At 34.4% G+C, this 19,243-nt stretch overlaps 2 protein-coding genes across 4 annotated transcripts; both read right to left on the bottom strand.

The window, feature by feature from the left end:
- Nucleotides 1-391: 391 nt before the first annotated feature.
- Nucleotides 392-9,439, bottom strand: LOC131947340 (leucine zipper protein 1). Of its 3 annotated transcripts, none has more exons than XM_059308531.1 (8): nt 9,274-9,439; nt 8,884-8,982; nt 8,635-8,761; nt 8,242-8,349; nt 6,445-7,442; nt 6,128-6,232; nt 5,831-5,885; nt 392-1,275 (listed from the first exon to the last, which is right to left on the bottom strand). In XM_059308531.1, the coding sequence occupies exons 2-8, from the start codon at nt 8,980-8,982 to the stop codon at nt 884-886; spliced, it is 1,884 nt and encodes a 627-aa protein (XP_059164514.1). In that variant the 5' UTR covers nt 9,274-9,439; the 3' UTR covers nt 392-883. The 3 variants fall into 3 exon arrangements, with proteins under 3 accessions (XP_059164514.1, XP_059164515.1, XP_059164516.1); XM_059308533.1 differs by lacking the exon at nt 392-1,275 and adding an exon at nt 3,123-3,183; XM_059308532.1 differs by lacking the exon at nt 8,242-8,349.
- Nucleotides 9,440-13,271: 3,832 nt separating this feature from the next.
- On the bottom strand, nt 13,272-18,693 carry LOC131947351 (uncharacterized). The gene is made up of 8 exons (XM_059308549.1): nt 18,625-18,693; nt 17,481-17,579; nt 17,165-17,291; nt 16,461-16,586; nt 15,785-16,266; nt 15,480-15,584; nt 15,166-15,220; nt 13,272-13,831 (listed from the first exon to the last, which is right to left on the bottom strand). The coding sequence occupies exons 2-8, from the start codon at nt 17,577-17,579 to the stop codon at nt 13,443-13,445; spliced, it is 1,383 nt and encodes a 460-aa protein (XP_059164532.1). The 5' UTR covers nt 18,625-18,693; the 3' UTR covers nt 13,272-13,442.
- Nucleotides 18,694-19,243: the final 550 nt, after the last annotated feature.

Here is a 19,243-nt window from a genome sequence, read left to right as displayed (position 1 = left end):
CTCAACTAAAATAGACAGATCGGAAAAACTTCAATGATTGTAAACATTCTGCTGCAGATTTGATTCTCACTACAGCTAAGCTATTTGATTTTGCGATGTAAGGCTCTGTGCTAACATACATATACATACAAATACATATACATGAATACACACACACACACACATATATATATATATATATATATATATATATATATATATATATATATATATATATATTTACTTATTTATTTATTTATTTATTAATACGTATATACTTGATAGCTAAATAGGTGTTTTAATTATTATATGTGTTAATGTACGTTAATTTACAGACACAATGTTACTGAATACAAACCAAAAAAATGATTCTAACACATAAACAGTTTTTTTTTTCAAACTAAAGGCAGTAGTGATCAAAATGACAACAGTTCTTTGCAGTATAATAATATAAAAATTCTTTAAAATTTATAACAAATTAATGTTTTCAATACACAATACAAATGTTAATGTTTGTTATGTGAACTTATTCTAAAAACGTTTTTTAATAGTTCATAATCATGTAGCTCCAGGTATAAGTATTTTTTTTAACAATGAACATGAAAATTATGATAAGACCATACACCTAGTGCTTATATACTGATTAAAAGATATTTAAACAAAGCAGTATTATAGTCTATTAGAGATATTAGCTTAGTGTCGTCAAGTATGACACATTATTGGTGAGAACATTGAATAAGCTAGAACTCCCAAATGATGACTAAACAAATAACATATAAACCACTTAAGTTTGTGTAGACATGTAGTCTACATACATAGTAAGTGGTTAGCGTGTGTTTAACATGGTGGTTACATATTTTATTGTTTTGAGAATTTACCATCTACCATGTTTTGTGTTGTACTTCTATAAACTAACGATAGTAAAACTACTGTAGAGGGATAAAGCTGCGCCTTGATCTGCGTGATACACTTCAAGGTAAAGTTCTTGACCTTTCTTCATGTCAACAACCACTGACCCAGCAGCGCTAGTGTCGGCACATTTCACTTCTATAGTCCTACACCACCTGCCTCCAGCCACCACACCAACTTTAATTAGTTTATTTTGACATTCATGTAGAGTCACACAGACAAGATATAAACCATCATGTGGTGATAAAAATTTTCCTGTTGTTTGATCAAAATGTTGACCGTTAAATTCACGCACTTTACCAAAACTTGAAATAGTTGATCCATTACTGACAAGTGTGTGATCACCAAGCGCCACATGACAAGCATATCTGTTACATACACGTGAATCTGGAGATTAGAAAACACATGTTTGATAAACATGTTTAATGTTACACGTAGCCTACATGCTAAGCTCAGATTTTTAACATGCTTATTTGTTTTGGGAATTTTTACTGGGAGGGGGGGCAACTTAATTTAGTGAATGATTGGTCACTCGCTAAAGCATTTATTTTCTATGTAAATTATATAATTGTTTATTTCCGTAAGGAGGTGGGGGCGGATGATGTGCTTCGGTCAGTGCACCACCCGCCCCCCCCCCCCCTTCAGAGAGATGCCTAAGCTAAACACTGAAAATACCTAAATACAAACACATTGTGTTTGTTATTGCATGAATTAAAAAATGTTGCCAAAAACAGAAAACAAATATTAATCCATTTTATTTTATCAAAAGTTGAAGTAGGGATTATAATCCATTTATGTTTACATTATATCTATAACAATACTATTTGAAACGATTAGTTTAGTACGTTATCATTCATTTAGATTTAGTCCCTTTCTCTTATAGCACAAGGTCTTAATATAAGAAACATAATGGAAGAAGATGTGTTCATTAAAATTAGTTTTAAATAAACCGAAGCGATCTCCACTAAACTTTCTCGAATATTCTACTATAAAATAAACCGGGAGTGATCTCCCCTAAACTTTCTCGAATATTCTCATATAAAACAACAGGGATGGGAACTCGGGCGACATGATTTTTAATCCATTTTAAATAGGCCTACTTAAAGTTTTAAAAATAGAATAAAATCTCGTAGACAAAAGAATTGCACATCAAGTGAACGCTAAATTAAAAAAGTGCATAATAGTGCGCAATATTATTAGTACTTTAAAAATTTACATTAGTTTTTTTGAGAAATCGGAAGTAGCGTAAATTACTACTTCCAGTCAACGGAAATTACTCAAAATTTAACAGAAGGTAGAGAATTAGATCTTTTACTTACATGTGAAATTTCATTTATCTATCTGAAATAGTACTCAAGTTATAGGCTTTTGAAAAATTCAAAGTAGAAAAAGTACCACTTCCGGTTGTCGGAAATCGCTCAAAAGTTGATACGGATCTACGATTTTGATATAATACTTATATATGAAATTTCATCAACCTAGCTGTAACGGTACTCAAGTTATCGTGTTTACACACAGACACACAGACACACAGACACACAGACACACATATACACAGACATACGGACAAGATTGCAAAATTATGTTTTTCCGTATCAGTGAGGTGTAAAACGTCGAGATTTGTAAAAATCTCGATTTTTTTTTTTGCACGATTACAATACTTTCTCTATACTACGTATATACGAGAAAGTAAAAACAGGGGATGGAAACTCGGGATATAGACATGAATTTTAATCCATTTTAAATACTTGAACTTTTTAAAATAGAATAAAATCTCGTAGAAAAAAAAAATTGCACACATGTGAACGCCAAATAAAACGTGCTTAATAGTGCGGAATATTAATAAATTTACATTAGTTTTTTGAGAAATCGGAAATAGCATAAATTAGTACTTTCAATCAACGGAAATTACTCTAAATTTGACAGAAGCCAGAGAATTAGATCTTTTACTTGCATGTGAAATTTCATTTATCTATCTGAAATAGTACTCAAGTTATAGGCTTTTAAAAAATTCAAAGTAGTAAAAATACCATTTCCAGTTATCGGAAATCGCTGAAAAGTTGATACGGATCTACGTTTTTGACAAAATACTTATATATGAAATTTCATCAACCTAGCTGTAATGGTACTCAAGTTATCGTGTTCAAACACACACACACACAGACAACGGACAGAATTGCAAAGTCCAGTGTTTAAGACTCGCTAACGCATAAAACTACAAAGTGTTTATATACTTCTATTTATAATTTTTGCCTGATTAAAAGATGTCCTCTATACTCCGGATGTGATGAATGACTGAGGAGTAAAACGGTGAAAACTGTCAACATTTCATGTTATTTTTGTGCACGATTACAATACTTTCTCTATACTTCGTATATAAGAGAAAGTAAAAAGGGCTCTGTAAATGTCTTACTGTACTAGGGTAGACCGATGTAGGTCGATCCCCGACATAACAGGTGGTGTAATGTACCAGGTGAGGAAACAAACACCTGACGGAAACCCACGGGTCAAGAGACTGGCACAATGGGTGAGTGAAATGTTCCATTCTTTATCGCGTTATGATCTGTCTGGCTAACGAACATCACGTTATGGTCTGTCTGTCTAACGAACATCACGTTATGGTCTGTCTGGCTAACGAACATCACGGTATGGTCTGTCTGGCTAACAAACATCACGTTATGGCCTGGCTAACGAACATCGCGTTATGGTCTGTCTGGCTAACAAACATCACGTTATGGTCTGTCTGGCTAACAAACATCACGTTATGGTCTGTCTGGCTAACAAACATCACGTTATGGTCTGTCTGGCTAACAAACATCACGTTATGGTCTGTCTGGCTAACAAACATCACGTTATGGTCAATCTAACGAACATCACGTTATGGTCTGTCTGGCTAACGAACATCACGTTATGGTCTGTCTGGCTAACAAACATCACGTTATGGTCTGTCTGGCTAACAAACATCACGTTATGGTCTGTCTGGCTAACAAACATCACGTTATGGTCTGTCTGGCTAACGAACATCACGTTATGGTCTGTCTGTCTAACGAACATCACGTTATGGTCTATCTGGCTAACGAACATCACGTTATGGTCTGTCTGTCTAACGAACATCACATTATGGTCTGGCTAACGAACATCACGTTATGTCCTGTCTGTGTAAGAGATTTGCAGGTCGGGAGGGTGGTGTAAAGGAGAGAAGGGAGAAATATTGAACAGAGGTAAGCAAAAGTAAATAAACTGATGACAGATCGGTTAGCATCGATTATTCTACATCAAAGCAATAGTTCCGTAACATGGTTACCACAAATAGAGAACACTAGACTGCCCGTTTTCTAGTTAGATAACGGTGTATTTCGGGGTCATCCATAAATGAAATCACGTCGGTCACTTATCATCACAAAATAACCAGAACCCACATTAAAAAACGCGTCCCATCTCAGACGTTTTTGTCTTTTAAAAACACTGATTTCATCTAAGCATGGGTCTGACAAAATTATCTCTTCATATGCTGAGGTCAACTCTACTTCACCTGCCCAGTGTCCTACCAACTCAGATATGTTTTTGTCTTTGAAAACACAGATTTTGGCTGAGCATGGATCTGACCACACTATCTCTTCATATGCTGACGTCAAAGGTGAACTTTGCACCTACCCAACAGTACTAAAATATCAAACTATATATAGAGAAAAATGATAATTCCATGTAATTAAGTGATTAATTTGAGTGTTAAATAGTCTTTTAAGAGGTGCAAATCGAAAGTTTGATGGAGGGGGTGCAAATCTCTACGTCTATGGGGGGTGACACCATTAAATGCCGCAACAGGTGACACCCGACCTCGCTACGCCACTGCCTAATGTGCTAACCTCTTAGGTGTCTAGGCTCGTGCTCTCGAGTAGGATTAAAACTTATATATTTAACTTTTAGTCATCGTAAGAATCTACACCAATCGGCCCAAGAATTAGATCTATAATTATTTCAAATTAAATGTTATCTTAGATTAGTCCATTGCATAGCTAAACAAACAAAGATTTATATAAAATAATGAAAGTCTGAAATAGTTTAGTATAGAAACTCAGAAACTCGTTATTATCTAGATCTAGATTTCTAAGACTGGTTTGATTAAGTCTAGTTGTTTTTGTAACTCTTGCTAGATCTAGAGTCAACTCTAGATCTAGACCCTAGATAGATAGATACATCGCTTGTATTCTTAAAGCTAAAAAGCATAGATTTATATCAAGTATTTAAGGATTAAAATAGTTTAATAAAGAAACTCAAAAATGTATTCTGATTTTAAAATGAATTGTATTTTTAAATAAACAATGTTGGTTTGACCTACATTCAAGGTCTAGTTCTATAAATAACTTTCTTCGACAGCTGATGCTTATAGATTCTAGATCTAGTGAAATTTATTGTATAGGTCTACTTAAATGAAATTTGTGTTGAAAATTGATATTAGTGTTGGAAGCTATAGAGCTATAGCCGACAGAAAATTAGTTTTAGAACGCCTTAAACGTTGAAATGGGCAATGAAATATTGTATTGAAGCTGCCGTTTATTGTACTAAAAAGTAAACAATTCATGTGACGTCACTACTCACTCTAAGTAAAGTAGTTGTTTTGAACTTTTAAAATTAATATGGTTAATCTACCAATAAATAAATCAATAAATTATTTAACTTCTTTAAATAAATGTGTGATTAACAGTCTGAAAATTAAAATTGTTCTCTACCTACATACTATTTTACAGCTCTACACATAGTGCAGATTCTCTCTTGTAGCCAATCGGACAAACAAAAAAAAGCAAAAAATAAATACTCAAACATGTAAACAAACTTCAGTTTTAGTATTATATAGATAGATTTACCATTAATTCATTATTGTTTTAAAATAATTCTTTATTTATTTTCATATATTTTTTTTATTTTTTAAAATCACACTTACCGATCAAATGAACATTTTTTGACAACTTTGAATTAGTATTTTCAATATTGTCAGCCTAAATTAAATACAATTAAAATTATATAAATGAAATAATCACATAGTTACGTATGACATACAATAGCTGAAAAAAATTGGAAATGGCTTGTGAGAATACAAAATAATTTAAAGCTATTTATAAATCTAAATTAATTAACGTAAACAGAGGGTATTGACTGGACAAATAAAATAGTGTTAATAGTTTATGCATAGATTTATTAATGTTGCAAATAATTTTAAATAAATTTTTTACGAACACACCTTATTTATTCTTTCTTTCCTAGTTTCCAAGTTCTGGTTAAAGATTTGAATCAGTTTGTCAATGGGCATCAATCGTTGTTGTAGGAGTTTGTACATCACATTGTGCTAAATGGATTATTACAAATGCGACTACTTCAATTCCAGATTAAAATTGCAGACTTAAAATAAGTTTCAAAATCAAAAGTATTACTGGTGAGAAAATTCAATTAACTAACTTTTAATTACATGTTACAATTCGGTTATAATGTACGGAGTTGGTAAACCGGTAAGTAGGTGTATAATTGTTGACACGCTTAATTAGAAATTTAAATGTTTACCTTTGATTGTGTTTTATCTGTGTGATCTTGCATCTCTTTATTTATTGTGTCCAATTTGTTTTCATATTCTTTCATATCTAGAGACAGTTTTTCTAGTGTTTTGTTTGACTTGGTTTCTTTTTCTTTTAAACTTTCAATTTCTTTGTTCAGCTGCTTTACGTTGTTATCTTGTTCACTCATTTGCTTTCTGAGGTTTTTAAAATTCTGCTTTTGTTTTTTAGTGAGTTTTTCAATGTGTACCCCCAAATCACTCTGTTCTGTCACAAAATTGACTCTCCATTGTTTTATTTTGGATATGTCATCTGTAGACTTGTCATTGGCGTCTTGTAGAGAAGATATGACTGTCTCTATCTGCTCAAGTCGACTGACGTCTTGTAGAGAAGATATGGCTGTCTCTATCTGCTCAAGTCGACTGACGTCTTGTAGAGAAGATATGGATGTCTCTATCTGCTCAAGTCGACTGACGTCTTGTAGAGAAGATATGGCTGTCTCTATCTGCTCAAGTCGACTGACGTCTTGTAGAGAAGATATGGCTGTCTCTATCTGCTCAAGTCGACTGACGTCTTGTAGAGAAGATATGGCTGTCTCTATCTGCTCAAGTCGACTGACGTCTTGTAGAGAAGATATGGCTGTCTCTATCTGCTCTAGTCGACTGACGTCTTGTAGAGAAGATATGGCTGTCTCTATCTGCTCAAGTCGACTGACGTCTTGTAGAGAAGATATGGCTGTCTCTATCTGCTCAAGTCGACTGACGTCTTGTAGAGAAGATATGGCTGTCTCTATCTGCTCAAGTCGACTGACGTCTTGTAGAGAAGATATGGCTGTCTCTATCTGCTCAAGTCGACTGACGTCTTGTAGAGAAGATATGGCTGTCTCTATCTGCTCAAGTCGACTGACGTCTTGTAGAGAAGATATGGCTGTCTCTATCTGCTCAAGTCGACTGACGTCTTGTAGAGAAGATATGGCTGTCTCTATCTGCTCAAGTCGACTGAATACTTCTATAATATAATACATTTAATGTATTCAAAGTATTGATATTGTTTAGTTACTAAAAGAGCCTGGTACGTCGGACTCCCAAGTCCCCTACATATTAGCGTGGGGGAGGAGAGGTGCAAGACTGCCGGAAACCAATAGGGGTTTGCTCTCGACCCTAACCAGATATCTTGACTTTAAGCTGCGGCCTTCACGTGGCTTCGGAAGAGTACCACTAGTCGGACCAAGCTCATGACCTCCCTAGTGGGTGCAGGATGGCTAGTGGTAGCCAACAGCAGCTAGAAGTTTTTGATCTGGCCGAGTGGAACTGCTGTATGCGTTCGGCTCTTCCGAAGAGCCTAGTACGTCGGACTCATAAGTCCAAGACTGCCAGGAACCAAAACAGTCCGCCGCCAGATTCTTTTGACTTTAAGCTGCGGCCTTAACTGGGCTTCGGAATAATGCCACTGGTCCGACCAAACTCACGTCCCCCCTAGTGGGTGCGGAATGGCCAGTGGCAGATAACAGCAGCTAGAGGGTTTTGATCTGGCGGAATGCCCCCCACGATCAAGCTGGGTACCAGGCGGTAGGACGACGTCCCGCGTCTGGTGGGTGGGGAAGGAAATCCCGGTGAGAGCCCACGGAAGTAGCGACCGATGTGTGGGAAACTCTCTCGGGGTTTGCCACACTGAGGCCTGCCTGGCTAATGGAAGTGAACCTTCTGAGCCGGTTTCCGTATCAGGAAGGAAGTTATTAAAAAATACTTATTCTTTGAAGAAATTAAATTTTAAAAGCATTTTAATTTGTTTTAAAAATCGTTAATACCAGATTGTATTTGGTTTGATTCATTATGGTCACGTTTTTCTGTTCCTGTTGTGTGTGGTGTTGACTGAAATAAAGATGGCGTCCCTCCCTCGACAATTACGACATCATCTGGTTGATACGGAGCAAACATGTATTGTATTATTAAGAAATCAATTATGTAATTAATTTGGTAACTAACTTTAAACTTGCTATTTTAGTTGAGTAATTTTCTACAAGTCGTTATGGTGTGTTGATAATATTTATTTAAAAATAGTACTAAGCGTGTCATTTATAATTACTTGTAAGATTTGTAATTTTATCTAACTTAGATGCGTGTTCTACATTCTCTAGTTCTGGTATCTTACTACATAATTTTAAAACAAAATGTATTATACACTATCAAGAAATATTTACTTATAATATATGACGCTGCATCCATTATGGCCGTGGTCGCTGATTCAAGTTCCTGGTATAACTCGATATAGGTGATAGACGGGTTGTTATTTTTATCTTCTATCCAAATCTTACTTTTATCTACGGCCTGATGATATTAAAAACATCTTTTAGTTAAGAAACAAATATATAACTTATTAAGATGCATGTTTTGTGTAATATAACAATATAGTGATAGAAGGTACCGTGTGTGCATTAACGATCGCACACCTTTTTGATTTCTGAAATAGCAGGTTCTAAAACTTGAATCTTTTCTTCCAAATATTTCATATGCTCCTTGACAAGCTTGACTTGAATTTTTGACCGCATCTAAAAGTAAAAATAAATAAGCTTAATGCATTTAATTACTCCACAAACAATGTTACTATGTTTTTTTAAAATTATTATTTGGTCATTATTTTTATTGTTAGTTCATGTTTTTAATAATTACTTAACATTAAGTCATTATATTCATCTTTTAGAAAATGGCACGTTTCGAAATAGCGCTGTCACAGATCAACTAAATTATTCAAATTATTTCATGTGTTCGTTGCCGTGGCAGGATGATGATATATTGTGTTAACGATATGATTGACCTCACATAGCTATATGTAAACTTACATTTGACTGAAGAAACAATACTAAGTTCTAAACTGTGTGGCACTTGATTTAATCACTCTAGTTCCAATACAATAACAAAATATGGCGTTACTTAAAAACAACATTGTATAAAGTCATGAACACAAGTTGCAGCTACCATGTAGCATTGCCTGCTTTAGGTGTACTTTGTACTGACCTGTTCTTTGGCTTAATTTCATACCTTTTATCTTAGTTTAATATAAACATATGTAGCATCATATCGTGTTATCATTGTCTAGTTTTATCACTTATATCAGCTATAGTTCAGGTATGATCAAATCAAACAGTACATGACTGATAGACTGTTTATAAGCTAAATTGTATGTCTGTCAGTGATACATTTGCCTGCATTACACTTAGTCAGTGTAAAGTAAATAACAAGCAAATAAGATGGGTGAAATATAAACCTCGGATCTCGGCCTTTTAAAATCTCAGTGGCCGCCCATGTTAATGACGAGCCATTGATATGAAAATGATAAGTGTTCTCTTCACGCTGATCATTTCAAGTTTTCACAACCAAGAAATCCACCAACCTTTTTGAAAAGCATGTTCTTGTTGTGTAGTGTTAGACACATATTTAAGAGTGAAGAAATTGACATTATATTTTGACATGGTTTTTCAGATGTTTGCTTATCATATGTCTATAGTGAAGATACAAATACTATTGCTAAAAGCGATACCACATTAACTAGGTTTTTCAACAACACATGAGACAGCAATGGGCATTAACCAATTTACAATTAGAACCTATTTTATTAGGCTCACCGTGAATAGTAAAAAATATATTTCCAATAGAAATAAAAATGTTACGTTTGAAAAATACAATTATATGAATCAAGTATAGAGTAAAATTTATGATTGTCAAATCAGTTTAACTGCATCCATTTTTAATTATTTTCTTATTTAGGACTTAATAATATTACAAATATACATTCTTATTATTATATTCAGAAAAAATAACGCTAGGTAGAGTTATAAAACAGTCATGATATCTCCAGTGTATAAAGTAAATAATCCTCTTCACACGTAGCGATCCACTAGGTAGACGAAGTGACGAAGTAGAGTTCTTGTTTTTCTTGACCTCGGCATATGAACAGAAGTTTTAGTTATAGAGTTAGGTGGACATTAGAGCTAAGCGGACTCTGGGACGCTGAACTTGCTTGATCCATATTCTATTTTAAGACTTTTGGGTTAAAAGAACTTTTACTCTATCGCATTGCCACGCCGTTACCTCTTCAGTGTATGAAGTTAATTATAAGCTCACGAACCGACCCGCGGCATATCATACGCTTTTAAGTTGTTTTATTTTCTACATTTCAGTAATTCATAATTTGTGAATTCGACAGTACCACCGCTGCTACTGAAAATATTTGCTTTAAAAATCTATCAGTAGCTCGTTAAGGACGATAAACCCCCGCCCCCTTCTTTCCCCAACCCCTACTCTACCCCCACCACTACCCCCCGTGAAAGTAAACTCTTAGTTAACTCCAGTAATTTTAAAATCGTTTCAAACTAAATTACCTGCCCCTAATAGCCGTCACTAAACCCGGCTCTACGATTGTAAACATTTAGAGTGAACCACATCTCACCAGACCATGTAGGGGGGGGGGTGATACAGCTTGGTGTTTTCTATCGTCTCCAAAAAGCGAATTATATATATAGATAGCGAGAGTCAACCCTTTATGGGTTGATCAACTGAGTTTATATTTTGATTTTAAATTTTTGATTTACAAATACAACTACATTCCATTCAGCTAAATTTTTAAAATAGTGAAACCGCTTCATTTTTGCAGGAAAGACCATGGTCCTGATTCTTGAGCTTTAAAATATAGTTCTTGACCTTTCTTCATCGGAACTACAGTTGATCCGCAAGCAGAAATATTGTCAGGTTTCACATAAATAGTTTTATACTTTAGTTCTCCAACTGCTACTTGAACCAAATTCGGATTATTTCCACCGGCTACTAACGTCACAATAACCAGATATAAACCATCATCTGGTGCTTCAAGTTTTCCTGTTGTTCGATTAAAATGGCTGCCGTTATGTTACCTCAGCACCATTACAATTTACAATAAACTTTTTAACTGGGATACATTTTTCTAAAAGATACTCTTATTTTACAACATAGCTGCTTCATGTCGCATCGATGTAAAGAAATGTTTTAAGATAGAATAATTAAAATACATTACATTATAAGGGGAGCCGAAAGTTTTCCTAAAAGACATTTGCCCGAAGTCCGATTTTTCAAACGGACACTTGCCTGAATGTGACAACTGCCCGAATTTCAGTGTAATGTTGTATTGGTACTTGCTATTTTAATTTGTTTTAATAAGAAGCAGGTTTTACAATAGGCCACAAGCTGAAGTTACTACCGGTTGAATACGTTTGTTATTTAAATTAGCACGGTTCAGTAGACAAAATATTTTGTAATATTATTTCTTCTTTTGAGAATGATAAGCTTTTAATTGAAGTGAAAATAAGAAATAAACCCAACTTGCTTATTTAAAAAAAAGAAGTTATTGATAAAAATGTGTAGACTATATGAATTCCTGATCGATCAAAGCATTTTTTTTTCTTTATTCAGTTCATTTCAAATATTATAATTATGTAAAATATATTTGGTTTAGTTGAAAACCCACACCCTACATCCATTCATGTATATTTTTCAGGTAATTCGATATAACATGAACATGTATGTGTTTATGTTAATGTTGACATTGTAAAGTGTTTAAACTACCCACCAGAACTTTCTCGATTAGAGATGACGTAGTCGACTCTAGCCCGAAATCCAAACCCGACACTTTCAGGTTATCACATGACATACCACACGACCACACCGTTCCAATGTTAAAGACTGAAAACTGTAACGGTCGACTTCAGCCTTGGCGTGAGTTACTTTAATTTGTGCTTTCACACGCGATGCTAACAATGGATCTTTATGTCATAAGTGGGGCCTATGATACCCGCAGTTGTGCAGTGAGAGGGTATTCAATACCATTATGTTCATCTCTAACCAGTCAGTAGTTCTTCCTGTCCGAAGAGCCAGGTACGTCGGACTCCCAAGTCCCCTGCATAATAGCGTGGGGGAAGAGAGATGCAAGACTGCCGGGAACCAAGAAGGGTTTGCTCTCGACCCTAACTTTAAGCTGCGGCCTTCACGTGGCTTTAGAAGAGTGCCACTAGTCGGACCAAGCCCATGACCCCCTAGTGGGTGCAGAATGGCTAGTGGTAGCCAACAGCAGCTAGAGGTTTTTGATCTGGCCGAGTAGAACTGCTGAATGCGCTAAGTTCAAAGAATGGCCGAGCGTCCCCCACGATCAAGCTGGGCACCAGGCGGTAGGATGGCGTCCCGCGTCTGGTGGGTGGGTGGGGAAGGAAAGCCCGGTGAGAGCCCACGGAAGTAGCGACCGATGTGTGGGAAACTCTTGTGGTCGGAGTTTGCTACACTGAGGCCTGCCTGGCTAATGGAAGTCAACCTTCTGAGCCGGTTTCCGTATAAGGAAGGAAGGAAGTAGTTCTTCCTAAAGTTTCAACATAGAACAGGACGACATTAACGTAGATTCGACAGGATGACAGCAGTTAACTTCAATAGTTTTTATTCTATAAAAATACATAAAACGGCTTGAACAAACGATACTTAGACTTGACTACACTATGACTGAACGAATGTAATGATCACAACAACAGTTACTTCCAGTAGGCCTATAGCAAAAACATACTTTTTTCTTAACATATTCATAATTTGGATTAGCTTTTTGAAATACTTAATAAGATAAATATTGTGTTTATCTAGTAAACGTATTCAAGCCTTCGTTTTTTAAATAGTTAATTTTATTAGGGGCAAATTTATAGATTTTAATTACATATTCAACAAGAACAATACGTTCATCTTTAAATCATACCATGTAGTTATACAAATTAAACAACAGATTTTAATCATACACCTAGCACTCACATACAGAGAAGATGATGATGGCATTGAATTAGATGGAGCTGTGTAATAATGACTAAACAAATAACATATAAACCATTAAAGTTTATGTAAACATGTAGTCTATACACATAATAAGTTGTTAGCGTGTGTTTAATAAGTTGGTTACATGTTTTATTGTTTTGAGAATTTACCATCCACCATGTTTTGTGTTGTAACTCTATAAACTAACGATAGTAAAACTACTGAAGCTGGATAACTTTGCGCCTTGTTCTGCGAGATACACTTCAAAATAAAGTTCTTGACCTTTCTTCAAGTCAACAACCACTGACCCAGCAGCGCTTGTGTCGGCACATTTCACTTCTATAAACTTAAACCACCTGCTTTCAGTCCTAACTCCAACTACAATCCGTTTATCTTCACTTTCATTTAGAGTGACACAGACAAGATATAAACCATCATGTGGGGATACAAATGTTCCTGTTGTTTGATTAAAATGTTGACCGTTGTATTCACGTACTTCTTTAAATCTTGAAATAATTAATCCATCACTGACAGGTGTGGAATCAAGCGTCACATGACAAGCAAATATGTTACAGACGCGTGCCTCTGTTGATTGAAAAACATATGTATAATGAACATTTTTAATTTTACATATGCTCTGACTATTTGATTCATACAATGTGCATTTACATTAACTATTTGAAATAGTTTCATTTTTTTTCTTTTAATTACTTTTAACTATTTGATTAGTACCGCCCTAGGTTTTAGTGTTCTTAGTTTATTACATAAGACGATTTGAAACTATAAATTTTATACACGTGTAGCAGGTGATGTAATAAGTCACCAAAAGTAAAACAAATACTATATACGTGCATTACATTCTGTATGTGTTCACATTATAGTTTAATTGTAGAAAGTTTATCTATTGAAACAAAAAACAAATTTTATTCTGTTGTACATATCAAATTCTGATACAACATGTGACACGATAAGTACAATCAACATTAACTATTGTTTATTTCACGTTAGTTTAAATAGTTAGATAATAAGATATTAAAAATTTAACATTTTTTTGTGTAATGGATATTTTATTTTAGATTTAATTCCTGGTTTTAATGCGACACAACTTTAAAAGTAGAAACGTAAAAGTATGAAATGACGGTAATTAAAATTCGTTAATTTTAAACTGCAGCTCTGTAAATGTCTTACTGCACTGTGGTGGACCGTTGTAGGTCGACCCCCGACATACCAGGTGGTGTAATGTACCAGGTGGTGTAATGTACCAGGTGAGGAAACAAACACCTGACGGAAACCCACGGGTCTAGAGACTGGCACTATGGGTGAGTGAAATGTTCCATTCTTTATCACGTTATGGTCTGTCTGGCTAACGAACATCACGTTATGGTCTGTCTGGCTAACGAACATCGCGTTATGGTCTGTCTGGCTAACGAACATCACGCTATGGTCTTTCTGGCTAACGAACATCACGTTATGGTCTGTCTGGCTAACGAACATCACGTTATGGTCTGTCTGGCTAACGAACATCACGTTATGGTCTGTCTGGCTAACGAACATCACGTTATGGTCTGTCTGGCTAACGAACATCATGTTATGGTCTGTCTGGCTAACGAACATCACGTTATGGTCTGTCTGGCTAACGAACATCACGTTATGGTCTGTCTGGCTAACGAACATCACGTTATGGCCTGTCTGGCTAACGAACATCACGTTATGGTCTGTCTGGCTAACGAACATCACGTTATGGTCTGTCTGGCTAACGAACATCACGTTATGGTCTGTCTGGCTAACGAACATCACGTTATGGTCTGTCTGGCTAACGAACATCACGTTATGGTCTGTCTGGCTAACGAACATCAGGTTATGGCCTGGCTAACGAACGTCACGTAATGTTTTTGGAAAAAAAATTCAGGCAAACCTACCTAATAGATTAAAATCTTTGGACAACACTGACATAGTAGCTTCAATAGTTTCAAGCTAAAAAAAAGATGTTATAAAATGAGTGCAAAAATCTCTTAGTTACTTAATGTATACGATAGCTGCATTGATGTTAACTGGTTATGGCAACTTGTAAGAATATTAAATAATTTAAAGGATGTGTTATTTTTTAAATTATAGATGTATCATTTAATTTAAGAAAACATGTATTAACTGCTCTATTGACATAGTGTTAATAACTTTGGCCTGATTTATCAACGTTGTAATTTAATTTTTAATAAAATTACTACACGTATACCTTTGTAATTCTTTCTACCCTAGTTTCCAACTTCTGGTTAAAGATTTGAATCAGTTTGTCAATGGGCATCAATCTCTGTTGTAGGAGTTTGTGCAATACATTTTGCTAAACATCAAAACATTATATAAAAGTATTATAATTTTGCACATTATATGTAACATAAACATGTGTCTTAACATTAGTAAGTATATTAAAGTATAACTGCTGATAAAACTTCTAAGTTGTTTTTTTAATTTAACCTGCTTATAATAAGCTATCTGGCGAGTGTGTGTAAAATTGTGAATACACATAATTAGTAATTTTACCTTTTCTAATTGAGTTGATGTATTACACAAGATTTTATCACACTCCTCTTGTAGGGCAGCCATCAGATCCGAATGTCTTTTAATTTCCTGTGTTATACTGTCTATTTTGTCTGCGTAATCTTGCATCTCTTTATTTATTTTGTGTAAGTTGTTTTCGTATTCTTTCATATATAGAGACATTTTCTCTAGTGTTTTGTTTGAATTTGATTCTTTTTCTTTTAAACTTTCAATTTCTTTGTTCAGCTCTTTTGTTTTGTTATCTTGTTCACTCATTTGTTTTCTGAGGTTTTTAAAATTCTGCTTTTGTTTTTTAGTCAGTTGTTCAATGCTTACCCCCATGTCACAATGTTCTGTTACAAAGTTGTCTCTCCATTGTTTTATTTCTGATATGTCATCTGTAGACTTATGTTGTTTGTCCTGTAGCGAAGATAGTGTTGTTTCAATAAAGGCGAGTCTACGCTCTAGGTCAGGATGTTCTTCAACTGAGAATAGTCGCATATATATGTATGTAATTTAAAATGTCCTAAATCTTGAAAATCAGGGTGTTCAAAACGAATTTAAACCAAAGTATCAAACGTAAGTTGGTTTACAAAATACAATACATGTACATATTTTAAAATTATATCCACTATATGATGCTATATAATGTGTTATACCAAAGCATACTATAATATACCAGCTGTGTGTTGAACTTGTGTCTTGAGTTGTCTTGTTGATTCTCCTGTTAGAAATGTTGCTGTTGTCTGTGTTTCAGACTGTGGTAAAGATGGCGTTGGTTTGTTGACATGCATGTTGTCCTCGTCTGATGAATTCGGATTTAGAATTTTATTTTAATTGCAGTTAAAGTGAACAAAGATTTTTATAGTACACACAATAAATGTTGCTTTTTTAGCTAGTTAAACCATAACGCAAGCCTTGTTATACTCTGATCAAAAACAACTTTGAATATGATCCAAACGTATACAAATACAAATAATTCCAAAATAATCGAAATCTATATATTGTTTTAAATTTAACTTTTACAAGAATAATTATTGATTTTATAATGAAAAGTAATTTTAAAAAAAAACTTTAAGGCTCTTCAACGTTGTTTTAGGGCAAATAAGGTTACACGATGTGATTGTAAAAATCTTTTTTTTTTGTTCATATAATGGTTTACAAGATTCACTAATGTGACGTAGATTTCATAGAAAAGAGGAAAGTGGTTTGTTAGACAGTAAAATTATATCTCTTTAACTTAGTATATGTAATGCCTGTAAACTAAACTGTAAAACAATTTCGTTGCATTTTTCTCAGTAGAAACACTTCATTACTGAACACACATGACACATGACAGTAGGCTTTGAGATTTTAAATTATAAAAACTATTAGAGTACTGACCTAAAATATGTGACGTCACATCCAACAAGGCCGTGGCTGCTGTGTCCAGTTCTTGTGATAGCTCGATGTAGCTGACAGATGATTGGTCAGTTTTTTCTTCTAGCCACGCCTTACTTTTTGCAACAACCTGGTTAAAGCAAACAACAACAAAATTGTCAATTGGTCACGTTTTGAAGTGCTATATTCCTAAACACGTGTTGTTGTTCTGTGTTTTTTAACACATGCACTTCGAAAAACGCTAAACCTACTTTATCGTAAATAAAATAATTGTTACATTTTAAGTATTACGAAGACTTTTTAGTTTGTGATGACTTACATTTTTCATATTTCCCAAAACAGGTTCCAAAACTTGTATCTGTTCTTCCAAATATTTCTTGCGCTCTGTAACAAACTTGACGTGAATTCTTGAAGGCATCTAAATGTTAATAACACTAAATTAAAAAAAAAATGTTAACTCTGTCATCATCACAAAGCAAAACTAAAGCAGTGTTTCTTCTGGCAGATAAGGCTCGATCCCTGTCAAAACTAAATATTAAGAGCGAAGAAGAAGTGTTTCTTCAAGGTACCCCCCCCCCCCCCCATCGAAGATAGTCTACCGCCCCCGTAAAGAAATATTGAAAATATATACTTTTAACAGTATTCGCCCCCCCCCCCCCCGCCATTAAATTTTAGTTCGCCCGCATCCCCCCGCCCCACGAAAATTTCAAGTGCCACACTTTATCTACTGACGGTACCATACATAAGCCTGGCTCTTAAATTATTTTAATTTAAGGTGAATCTTTATAATCATTTATATATTTATAATCTTTCTTGAGTCAAGAATAATTTTAGTGTACCACGTGTAATATAAAAATTCATTGTTTAAGAAAAAAATATTTCATCCAATAATTAATTCAGTAAATAAAGAGTTAATTATAACAATGAAATAAAATCCAAGTTTTTGTCATAAATTATTAAACTATAACTGGCAATCCACTATTAAATGAAAACTACTTTAAATACTGTTATATTTCTTTTTTAGATCTGTTAACTAATGTAGTTAATTATGTAAAACATTACAGAAAAATGCGATAGTTTTCCTTGGTTTCACTTATGTAATTTCCTGCTTGCTAAAAATATACACTTGGGTATTTCCGTTTTTCACTTTCATTATCTATCCAGCGTTGTGATAAACTATTTTACAATTTGTCTGTGAATTGCCTAAATATACAGTAATAAAATACGTTTTTTATAAAACGACCTACATACTTTTCTATTAATAAGTAAATTTTAAGGAAATTATATATTATCAAGCTTTATAATTAAGACAATATAGGCTTAGTTATAATAACTGAGTAAGAATTAAGGAAACAGAAGAGCTTTTGATTTTGTTTAAAATTCATTATTTTTAGGTTGTTTGGTTATATTAAAAGGAAATGCTATTTTAAAAATAGATGAAATAGATTAAAGATTAGCAGTACCTTAAGTAGGGCTATTTTTGTTGTGGGGAATCAAAGGACTGGAATTGTGTAGATTAGCATAACTTCCTCTGTTGAATAATAGCGGGTTTTCCCGATCGCGTTATCATTATTAGAGTTATCTCTCTTGTATTGATGATTTAACTACGTGTAGATCAGCCACAACAATAAATTTATTTCATCAAAACAACATTCGATCTAAAGGTAAGTAAACAATTATAGCTCAAATTCGTATCGATTTAAATATTTACACAGCGACCAACGTGGGTGAAGTTCAAATGCGAAATTAAAGCACAATAGGTCATAAGTCGAGGCGGAAAAATGCGATATTGAAGCACGATATGTCAACTGTCGAGGCGGTAAAATGCGAAATTGAATCACGAAGTGTCATATGTCGAGGGAGTAAAATGCGAGCTTAAGCTGAAGTTAAAACCGTATTTACGTCACTTTTTTGTCTCGCAGTTTAAATTTTCCTATGGTACTATTGCACCTGCAGTCAGAAGAAGCTTAGCGACCGGGGCGAACTATTAAGTGTGAGCCCCTTCTTACTCAAATTATATTTAGTGACGTTAGATTAAAGATTAACAGTACCTTAATTAAGCCTACTCTTGTTGTTTTAAAC

The sequence above is a fragment of the Physella acuta genome, unplaced genomic scaffold, assembly GCF_028476545.2.
Source record: "Physella acuta isolate Inbredline_101_S28 unplaced genomic scaffold, ASM2847654v3 ptg000592l, whole genome shotgun sequence".
NCBI lineage: Eukaryota > Metazoa > Mollusca > Gastropoda > Physidae > Physella > Physella acuta.
The sequence above is the reverse complement of the archived record's forward strand: the minus strand, read 5'-3'. Positions and strand labels throughout refer to the sequence as shown.

Bases quoted from the DNA above. Each gene is read 5' to 3' on its own strand.
- LOC131947340 (XM_059308531.1), bottom strand. From the start codon at position 8,982: ATGCGGTCAAAAATTCAAGTCAAGCTTGTCAAGGAGCATATGAAATAT. The intron at 7,443-8,241 runs GTATTAACGATT...ATTATATTATAG, and splicing joins ATCAAACCAAATACAATCTG to AAGTATTCAGTCGACTTGAG. The intron at 6,233-6,444 runs GTAAACATTTAA...TAATCCATTTAG, and splicing joins CAGATAAAACACAATCAAAG to CACAATGTGATGTACAAACT.
- LOC131947351 (XM_059308549.1), bottom strand. From the start codon at position 17,579: ATGCCTTCAAGAATTCACGTCAAGTTTGTTACAGAGCGCAAGAAATAT. The intron at 17,292-17,480 runs GTAAGTCATCAC...TGCTTTAACCAG, and splicing joins TTTTGGGAAATATGAAAAAT to GTTGTTGCAAAAAGTAAGGC. The intron at 16,587-17,164 runs GTCAGTACTCTA...CGAATTCATCAG, and splicing joins TGTGACGTCACATATTTTAG to ACGAGGACAACATGCATGTC.